The sequence below is a fragment of the Gavialis gangeticus genome, unplaced genomic scaffold (assembly GCF_001723915.1).
Source record: "Gavialis gangeticus isolate Ggan-Ray unplaced genomic scaffold, GavGan_comp1, whole genome shotgun sequence".
Classification (NCBI taxonomy): Eukaryota; Metazoa; Chordata; order Crocodylia; family Gavialidae; genus Gavialis; species Gavialis gangeticus.
The window spans coordinates 2,385,121-2,395,792 of record NW_017729018.1 but is presented as its reverse complement, the minus strand read 5'-3'; the positions used below and the strand labels follow the sequence as shown (position 1 = coordinate 2,395,792).

At 48.4% G+C, this 10,672-nt stretch overlaps 1 protein-coding gene and 1 long non-coding RNA gene across 2 annotated transcripts in view; both read left to right on the top strand.

Annotated features, from left to right (window-relative positions):
* Positions 1-6,603, top strand: part of LOC109294756 (zinc finger protein RFP-like) — a 14,027-nt gene extending 7,424 nt beyond the window's left edge. Inside the window, exons 2-7 of the mRNA XM_019513212.1 lie at positions 764-859; positions 1,275-1,505; positions 1,717-1,739; positions 2,269-2,384; positions 3,786-3,845; positions 4,227-6,603. Coding sequence (XP_019368757.1) covers positions 764-859; positions 1,275-1,505; positions 1,717-1,739; positions 2,269-2,384; positions 3,786-3,845; positions 4,227-4,738 — 1,038 coding nt within the window. The 3' untranslated portion in view covers positions 4,739-6,603. The remainder of the gene's footprint in view (positions 1-763; positions 860-1,274; positions 1,506-1,716; positions 1,740-2,268; positions 2,385-3,785; positions 3,846-4,226) is intronic.
* Positions 6,604-7,818: 1,215 nt separating this feature from the next.
* The window catches only part of LOC109294755, a 10,734-nt gene continuing 7,880 nt past the window's right edge, over positions 7,819-10,672 (top strand). The window contains exons 1-2 of the long non-coding RNA XR_002096614.1: positions 7,819-7,832; positions 9,419-9,420. This is a non-coding gene — a long non-coding RNA (uncharacterized LOC109294755). The remainder of the gene's footprint in view (positions 7,833-9,418; positions 9,421-10,672) is intronic.

Here is a 10,672-nt window from a genome sequence, read left to right as displayed (position 1 = left end):
TTAGACCAACTAGATATTTGCAAACAAGTTGTTTTATTTATTTGCAAGCTTTCGGGCACATTCACACTTCATCAGGCAAAGGAGAGAGCAAAGATTGTAAAAGTTCTCCTAGGTAGAAATGAAAATTCATATCTCATAGATGTAACCAGTGATTCATCCTCACCATTTCCGTTCCAAAATCAAATGCTAGACGGTTTCTGTAAGGACTGAGATTAGCATGATTAAGCCATCTTCTTTCAGGCCCTGTCTACACCCCTCCAGGGATAAGCACTGGCTGCCACTATGGGTGCATGTAGGACACCAGACCTACAAGAGCTGCTGCTGTCCTCTGGTGTCAAATCTTCCTGCAACAGCGGGAGCTGAACAGGCAGCAAAGAACTGACTGGCACTGGTCAGTCTTGTGTCTGTCACTCATTTCATCCCAACCCAGGCAGAAAGTCCCTTGAATGCAAAGCTTTCCAAGCCATCAGAGAAGGCTGCCCTGTGGTCTAAGCCCCATGCTTCTGGCTCCTGTACAGTCCAGTATTATTCCTTCTGCTGTTACTGTACTATTCCTACTGCTGTTATTGATTCAGTAACCCACCTGGGTAAGCAGAGACAGCCAGGATACAGTTGGTAGCATGGCCAATAGTATCAGTTGTTCCTGCCCCCAAAGTCATCGGAACTGCAATTGCAAGGAGGCAAAGCTGGTTATGGCAGAGAAAAGCCTCGATTGTTCCCTTCTCAAAGGAAAACCCACCCAAGGAATTGTCCTTCCCCACAGAAGCAAATTCAGATGCACCTGGAGAATCTCGTGGAAGAAAGAAGAAGGCTCGAAGAACTGAAACTGACTGAAACTCAGAAACACCAGAAATATCAGGTTGGTGCTTGTGGTTACTGGTGATCAAGATGAAGGGGTGTCTCCTGCTCTGTGTGTTTATGAAATTGTGTGTGTTGTTTTGTGACCATGGTTTGCAGCATTGCAGGGCTTGCAAGCCCTCAGCTTTGTTGGGGGGAGCCTTGGCAGGGGAGAAGCCATCAACTTCTCCCTTGCATATGGTATAAGCACCCCGGGCTGCAGAGAAACCTTCCAAATATAAACAGAGCACAAAGATGCCAGGCAAGGTGCTTGAGGCTTCAGCCTGATAGGGCTGAGTAACCCCAACTTATGTTAAAGACCATGAGAGCTCCTAGGGTCAAGCTCTGCAAACAGGCCCCCAGGGACTTACAAAGTGTCTCCTGACTCTCCTCAAAGCTCCTACCCTCCCCTACCTGAGTTCTCCTGTTCATGGCAGCAAAAGGCAGCAGCCGAGAGGCAGAAGATTGTGTCTGAATTTGAGCAACTGCGGCAGTTCCTAGAGGAACAAGAGCAACTCCTGTTGGCCTGGCTGGGAGAGCTAGACAGGGAGATAGAGAAGAGTCAGGAGGAAACTGGTAGCAAACTCTCTGAGCAAATTTCTGATCTCAACAGCCTGATCAGGGAGATGGAGGAGAAGTGCCAGCAGCCACCAAGTGACCTCCTGCAGGTGAGGCACATTAAACTCTTCTGATCCCTGCACAAGGAAGGGAAAGGCCTAACCCATGGGCCTGGGGGGATCAATAAATTATGATTTCCCCAGATACTCATGTGTAGCACTCAGAGTCTGAGGGGAGAGTGCATCCCCCCACCCCCCAGAGTAGGAGGCTTCTCAGGGAATGGCATGAGACACTTAGTTCCCTCTTTTTGTTCCCCCCTAGGACATCAGAAGCTCACTGAGAAGGTATGCTGCTCCTTCATACTTTGAGAAGAGGCTTGGATATCACGTTGTAGTCACAACTCCTCAAGACAGCACAGCACAGCATGTGGGGCAGGGTCACCATTTGGATATAGATCGTTGATAAATTTTGCATCCTGGTTTTTCCCCCTTTAATACAAAGTCTGGGATTGTCCCTGGGGTGGGAAGGACTGGCCTACAGGGACGTTATATCCCTGGGGACTGACTGCTTGAGGACTGTAGGGCTGGAATCTGGGCCTTTCACTTCTCATCCCTGGGGAATCGTCCTGGCCTCCAGACCATGAGCCAACTGGCCATGGAGTCTCAGCTACTTTTTTTCCAAGAAATTTTCTGGACAGTTCAAAGATGAAGAATATTTTTCAACACCCAATGGTGGGAGGTGGCACTATCTCCTGCCCTGAGGCTGAAGTACATGAAGGAAACTGGTCTCCAAGTCCCTCAATCTAGCATCTTTCTCAAGGATGAGATTGAATTAAAAAAGGAAAATAGATAACATACAACTGTTTTTCAACAGGTGCAAGAGAGGGGAGTTCCAGCTTCTGGGGATGATTTCCCCTGGCCTGGAAATAAGACTCAGGAACTTGTCTGAACAAAATCTAACTCTCAAGGAGACTTTCAGGAAGTTTCAAGGTACTAACAAATGATCGTGGGGAGCATGAGAGGTGTGGGGTTATAATAGGGATTTTGTTCCTGTGTTTGAGTGAGGAGACGGGGCACATCTACACAAGACATTTACTGCAGAGCTGTCTAATTAGTTCTGCACTTAAAATGTCACCATCTACACGTGTTACCCTATTAGGACGCAGTAGATTAATAAACTGATGGGGCTGACTGGGGCACAAGGGTGCTTCTGCCCTGGGGCTGCCTGTTGAGGCGCAGGCTCCCCTCGTTGAAGCATCCTTGTGTCTCAGCCAGCACTTCCACAGTACATGGAGCCCGGCCAGAGCAGCCCTGGGCTGGCAGGCTGACCCCTGGGTCCCCTGCCAGCCCAGGCTGCTCCAACCACGCTCCATGTGCTATGTATGAATAAACTAGAGCGATATGCTCTGGAGTTTTGTGTTCCTGGGTGCATGGTCAAAATGGTGCTCCCAGGAGCAAAAAAACCCTCCAGAGCAATAAGCTCCAAAGTTTATTTGTGCACATTAATCATCTGGGGTCTGGGCCTACTAAAGCCTGTGTCTCTTTCATGAGAGGAAGGAACTGAACCCACTGCACTGATAATGCAGGCTCCAGGAAAAAGCCATTGGACACTAACTCTTTCTGGCCGCCAGACCTAGGACTCTACATTAAATCAGAAATGGATTTCAGATATACCTCCTCATCTTATGCAAGGGTTTGTAAAAAAGCAGAACCCCTCTCCTGCCAAAGTAATTATTCTAGCCTGGGGGATCTCTGTCACCAAACCTTATGAGATTTCCCCTCTTGACAGGCTGATGATGAGGGAAGTGGAGGGGAAGTGCCAGCAGCTGAGGGGACAGGAGTGGAGTGGATAGGGTGTGGCCTGGGTGAAGTTTCACACCTTGTGTTTTTCACACTTGTGAGGCCCCAGTAGAGGCCACTGGAGCAGGCAAGCAAATTGGCTGGGTCCCAGGACTTCCCCAGCTGGCACCAAGGTGTGCACTGACCCCTCCAAACAGAAGAGAAGAGAGCTGTGGTCCACATCCCTTTGGCAGGGGCTGCTCTGCTGACACCCCTTTTACCTCCCCATTTTCTGCCGTTGAGTGGCTCTGTCCCCGTGGGAGGACAGGAGGGGCTGAACACCAAGACCCCATGAGGTTCATGCCTCTTGCCCTCCTTCTCTGATGCCCTCCTGACAACTGCAGCTCCCTTCCTTCCCCTCTGGGCAGCAAGGAGCTGATCTAGCACCTTTTGTAGCCACAGCAGCAGCAGCTCCCAGTAGCCAAGGATGGAGCTGCCAGGGCCTCTCTTCTCAGTCACAGGCACTCAGGACAGAGAGGGAGGAGCTGGGCCAGGAGGTGTTATGAACCAGACAGCACCACAGCTGATCTCTGTGACACTTTCCTCCTGCAGATGCTCTGCCATCTGACCTGGAAAAGGGTATGCGGGAACCTCAGGGATCGTATAACAAGGGTAAGTGCTGGGGAGATTGTCCTTAAATTCATGGAAAAGTCCCATCATAGCACTCACTTCCCCTCACTTGAAAAACCCTCCCACAGTCCAGCACCAAAACCATTTGAGCTCGGGCCTGGGGAGTTTGGGTTGAGATTTTCCTGCATTTCCCTGTGGATTTGCTACCACGTCCTCCCCATTTCCCCAGGGCCAGGCTCTCCCCAGTGCCAGACTGAGGAGCTTCAGGGCTGTATCTGCTCAGCCTTAGAGGTCCAGGGCCAAGGCAGCTTCTGGGGTCCAAGACAATCCCAACTACAATGGGGCTGCTGGGGAGGGTGAGGGATGGTCCCCTCCTGCCCCAGAGCTGAGCTCTGCCCTCATGCTGTGATTCTCCCCTCCCAGTGAAGGTGACTCTGGACCCAGACACGGCTCATCCCCAGCTCTCCCTGTCTGAGGATTGGACAAGTGTCAGAGGTGCAGACACACAGCAGGATCGGCCCAACATACCTGAGAGATTTGACATGTGGTGCTGCGTGCTGGGCCGTGAGGGATTCACCTCAGGGAAGCACTGCTGGGAGGTGGGGGTGGGGAAAGGGGAAGGCTGGGCTCTGGGGGTCGCCAGAGAGTCTGTGAGGAGGAAGGGACAGATCAGCCGTAACCCTGACGGGGGGATCTGGGCTGTGCAGTGGTGGGAGGGTGACTTCTGGGCTCTCACTGCCCCTGGGCCTACCCCCCTGTCCCTGAAGCAGGTCCCCAAGAGGGTCCGGGTGTATCTGGACTATGAAGGAGGGAAAGTGGCATTTCTAGATGCTGATACTGAGGATCCAATCTACACCTTTCCACCAGCCTTTTTTGCTGGAGGTAAGATCCACCCATGGCTTTGGGTCTGCAGAGGATCCCAGCTCACACTGTGAGGCACATGGGAATGAAGAAACAGACTGCTCTTTATGACCCACTCCAGCCGTCCCTGTGCTATAATCCAGAACCTGCTTAAGATGGCAGGCTGCAGTTTGGATAGACCAGCCTATCCCATTTTATCAGGTGTTACTAGATCTGGGATGAAGAGCCCCTGGAACTGCAGAAGGAGCAAAGGTGCCCTAAGGGGCCTGGAGGCACTGGTGAGGTTTCAGTGATCAACATAATTCTGCGGGTTGTTGAGGGAAAGGGGGTATCACTAATTTCAGGCCTGTGGGATAAAGAGATGTTGGTGCAGCAGAGAAAGAATGAATTAGGATTTGCGAGCTTGGGGAGAACAGACAATTCAGCAATGGAAGGACTGACCAAGAACATAACATATATTCCCTAAGACCCTAATTCTCAAACCAGGGAGTTGGTGATGAGTAGTTCACTATTCACTTTATCCACACCCTTCACGATTCCACAGACTTCTGTCATATCCCCCCCTTGGCCTTCTCCTTTTCAAACTGATGAGTCCTAGGCTTTTCAGTCTCTCCAGGTTTGGCAGCTGCTCCATACCTCCGGTCATCTATGTTGCTTTTCTCTGTACTTTCTCTAATTCCACAACATCCTTTCCATGATGTGGGGACCAGAACTGCATGCATCATTCTAGATATGAGTGCACCATGGGTTTATACACTAACATAGTGATGTTTTCTGCTGTAGAGCCCTGGTTGAGGATGGATGTTATGTTGGCCATTCACCTGTCCTGTGGCACAGAGGCTATTTGTCATGATAGATTACACACTGTTGCCAAGAGTTCTGCAGTTTCTCATTTGAGTTTCTCCAGAATTCTTGGCCATGTGAATAATATCATCTGTTCCCAGCAACTTGCTGCTGTTTAATTGATCAATTTGCTCTACAGCCTCCTCTCCTGTCACTTCAATTTGATTTGTCTCTAGATTTCTCTCTTTAGAAAAACTGATCCAGTGTGGGGATCTCCCTAATATCTTCTGTAGTAAAGACTGGTACAAAGAATTCATTTAGCTTCTCTGCCCTGGCCTTGCCATCCCTAAATGCACCTTGTACATCAGCTGTCTGACTGGCTATCTGCTTCTGATGCTTTATAAAAAAAATGTATATTGCTAACTTCAGCATCTTTCACAAAACACTTTTTTTTTGCCTGACTTCTTGCATTTGACCATCCAGAGTTTGCACATTGTTCCTGTTTTCCTCATCTGGACATACCTTCCCTTTTGAAGTGATGTCTTTTTGCCTTTCATATTCTCCTTAACTTGGCTATTAAATCATGGACCACTAGGCACAGGCTTTTTTGATCTGCAGCACACCTGAAGACTTTAATACAATATTTTAAAACACTTCCAGGCTGCCAACTGGCCTTTTCCCCCTCCGCTCTTCCTTTTAACCTTTTTCTAACTCATTTCTTCATTTTTGTGTAATTTACTTTACTAAAGTTAAATATCAAGGCAGTGGATGTTTTTGCCTAACTCCTTTCCATTAAAAAGCTGAATTCTGATTACATCCTGATTCCTATTTCAGAGTGACTCACCTACCACTGCCCCATGAACCAGGTCCTGTATATCACTCAGGATTAGTTTTAGAATTGCTGCTTCTCTTGTGAGCCTCAGGACTCATTGTTCTAGAAAGCAAAACTTAGGCAGACATTTTATCTGTGGATCTCACCTTTACCTAGTCTGTGGGCATGTCTACATGTGAAATTATTGTGCCTGAAACAACTCTAGTGCAGATCTCACAGAAGTTTTTGCTCTTGGGTGTGCAGTTTGCACATACACCCAGGACTGCAGCATGTTGAGCCAGGGCAGAGCAGCTCTGGCTGGCAGGGATCCCCGGGGTTCAGTCTGCCAGCCTGGGGCTGTTCCAAACCAGCTCAAAGTGCCATGGAGGGGCTGGCTGGAGCACAAGGGTACTTTAGTGTGTGGCTAGCCAGCAGGCAGCCCCTGCACTAAAGCACCCTCAATCCCTAACCAGCCCCATCAGCATCTATACGCGTGTTGCAGCACATTAAATAACACCACCATAGGATGGTGTTTGTATTGGATAATACTATCCTACAGTGGTGTTTATTAGTTTACTGGAGCTAATAGTGCCACATGTAGATGCTGCTATTTTATTGCAGAGCTAATCAGTCAGCTCCACAGTATATGTCTCCCATAGACACACCCTGTATGAGGATAATTGATGTCTCCCATTATTGTTACAAGTTCTGCTTTTAAAGCTAAGCAAAAGACTAGATGATGAGACAGGAAGAAGCAAGGCACATAAGTCAAATTCAAGTGAAAGGAGATTCCTGAGGAGAAAAGAAATGAATCCAAAATGAAATGATCTGCTAGGAAACAGAGGTGTGTAGAAAGACAAGAGGAAAATGAACAAGGAAGGGAAATGCATGCTAGAAAAAAAAGGGGGGGCCTAGAAAGGATTGAAGGAAAGAGGGATAACAGGAAAGAGAGTGCAAAAGGGAGATTGCTCATATATCTCCAAAGGTGACACTAACTCGCTAATTCTGTATATCAGCACATGGGTAGTGGAGAGCTTTGAGTGACATTAGGAATTTCCTCAATATTTTTGTTTCCTTCCTCCCCATCTGTTCTCATTACCAGCTGTTGCTCTCAACTACTTGTTTAAGCTTTGCATTGACTTTATAAATAAAGCAACAAATATGCTTGTGTCTTCCTCTTAAATGTCCCTGCTGCAATTACTAAGGGCAGAGTAAGGGATACTTGTCTATCTAGTTGTGTCTGCTGAGCACCAGCCCAGACCATGCTGGAACCTCACCCAGAGGACAGCCTGGGTCCGAAGGTGGAATCCCAGGTTACTTGTTTCAGGGGAACTTGGATTATTTGTAATAGGGACTACAGAAAAAAAGTCATGCTTGTGAATATTAAGAATCAGAGGGCACATCTCCACGAGCAGGATTGTGCATTCCCTAGAGACAAGCACCTGGGCTGGCCCCAGAAGTTTTACCTGGGATCCTGGGGGCCTCCCAGGGCCTCTGGGATCTTCCTGTGTCAACCCCTCACCCCACGCTGCAAATTAGCAGTGCAGAGAATGCCTACATGTGTGGCATGTGCAGTTTGCGGCACCACAGGTGGGTCTGCAGTGCTGCAAACCATATGTGCATGCTTGTGGGAATGCACCCAGAGTACTGGGGATATATATTTTCCTTCATCAGGAGAGCACTGGGGATATATATATTTTCTTGCATCAGGGTATTAACCCAGCACTCACTGCATGCAGTTAGGTAGACCCCCCTCTGCCCAGCCACATGCAGCAACAGGCCATGGTCCCAGCTATACCTACAACAGCCACATGCCCTCTGCCACCCTGACCTGGGTCCCCCCAGCTCCAACTTTGAACTGATTTTCAAAGGGTTTCAAGCTATTTTCAAAAGTCTGCCAAGAAGAGGGCTGAAATGTCTGGGTAATAGCAGTGTTTTCCCTGGTCATGAATACGGTCTTCCAAGAAAATTTACTCTTCAGTTATTGCTCAGGCCCTTTAGCCAGAAGTTCCCTTTACTGAGAGGTTCGGTCCACGACTGCTGCATTCGCTGAATAAGCGAGAGAAACTGCAGCTCTATAGGGGAAAGTTGAGGTTCGTTTGAGAAGGAAAGGATTGAAATAGATGAAATCAGAGTGCTTCCTATCTTGTATATCTGGGCAGCCTCCTCAATGAGCAGCACTAGGTGAAACCTTTGCTCTGGGGATCTCTTACAAACCACAGAAAAGGGCTCTTCATCCTTGTCACAGATCAGATCGAGTTCTTCTTGTGTCTCTCTCAATTTTTCAACTTCAGGAATTTACTCCAAGTGTTTAAAGCTTTCTACTAGATTTACCAGCTGCCAGCTTGGCTGGAACCCTTCTGCATCTGGACTGTATGGGCAGGACACTGCAAAAGTCCATATTCTTCCCATGTCTCACAATGTTCAGTGATACAAGCCCAGCAGAAGTTGTGCCCACACTCTAGTGTCATGGGGTCTGTCAGATACTCCAGGCAGGTGGGACAAATGATTTCCTCTTGGATGTCCTGCCCTGGTCTTGCTGAGGCCATGGCTGCTGGTGTCCTTAGGCGTCAGCATCTCCATCATAAGCCTCACTTCCCGCCTGCAGGCCCAATTTGTGTCTGCCAAGTCCCTGTCCACCTGCTGAAACCACACTTCTCCAATCCCCTTTCTTCTCAATGCACACAATCAACGTTTTTAATAACACTGCCCTGCTCTCAGCCTGCTCATGCCTGCCCCTGCTGCTCACGCACCAAGGGCTGCATTCATCCAGGTGCCCAAGTTGAATTTTCTGCTCTTAGTGCCTCCCCTTGGCGCTGTCTGGGTGCTTCTCCTGTCCTTGCCAGACAAGGTTCTTCGGGTAAATGTGATATCTTTTATTAGGTGAACTAAATTGTTGGAAAAATTGTTCTTTGCAAGCTTTCAGGCATGCACATCCTTTTTCAGGGTGTTTGTTCCTGAATCTTGTCTGCCTAGGTCCTCAGACCAACATGGCTACAACCAACACTCTCCTGAGCTCTGCATTTCGACCTATTCAATAGTGAAAGTCCCCTGGGATGATTCTGTCATGGAGGCTCCCATAAAATGTCTTGGAAGAGTGGGATTTATCCTTATAAGAAGAAGCCTGTGCAACCTACCCCTAAACCTGACAGATGTACAGGAGTCTTGTGCTACCTCCATAGGGCTCTTGTCCACCCCAATATCTCTGGCTACCAGGTACCTTGGCACTGGTTGCAAGGCAGCCCTGCTCCACTGGATCTGTTCTACCAGGTGCCACCATATGTGAAAGATACCAGGGCTTGTGGTGTTATGGTGCTGCCTGAGTTAGGTGGGTGCAGAATTCCCCATGGGGCAGGGCCTGTTTAGGTCACTGGGGAGATGGACTGTGCTGGCAGCAGTTTGGCAACAGTGTTAGGGCTTGTTCCATGTGGTTCTGTCCCTGCTTCCTTGTCCCTGTCCTGTAGAGCTCAAAATGAGAAAGTGTGGGAACAGGCTCACATCTTTTCTGCAACATGACTGGGTTCCTGAGAGGTCAGAAAGAAGGAATCATGGGATTGCTGCTGAGGAACTACCTGCGTTCAAAGCCAGAACCTGTAGTTAAGTTTGAAGAACGCTCTAGGGAGTGATGGGCAAGGGAGTGATTGAGTAAGGGCAGAATTGATTTCATACCCAGAAGTCCTGCTTCCTCCAGGGACTGAACATAGGGTTTATACGATAAATGATTGGTAACAATGAGCTTGAGTATTGTCCTAAGGTTGATTTCGTCTACCAGTGTAAGCAAAGTTGCATGAAGGATCTGCTCATCATGTTACCAGCTGACTAAATCTGCCTTCGGTTTTTGCTGTTTAATATATATTTAGTCAGAAGGCACAGACTTTGTAAAACATCCAGCCCTTCTTTAGACTAGTGATGAGGATGCTCCCTGACAAGCAACACCTATCAGGGTTGATTTTGATGACTTTTTAATGCATACTATGTATTATTATCAGGGGCTGGATACCATGAGTATATTTGTCCAAGCCATTCAGAAATAAATGACTCCAGCTACAAGTATGGAAATATTGCTCCCAGACTGAGAGGTGCCGGAGGACTGGAAGAGGGCCAACGTGGTTCCCATCTTCAAAAAGGGGAGGAAAGAGGACCCAGGGAACTACAGGCCAGTCAGCCTTACCTCGATCCTGGGCAAGCTGTTCGAGAAAATTATTCTGGCACGCATCCAGGAGGGGCCAGCAGGGAGCTGCATGCTCAGGGGCAACCAGCACGGGTTCATCAGCGGCAGGTCCTGTCAGACCAACCTGGTGGCCTTTTACGACCAGGTCACTAAATCATTGGATGCAGGGGTGGCAGTGGATATAGTTTTCCTAGACTTCAGGAAGGCTTTTGATACTGTCTCTCACCCCATTCTCATTAGGAA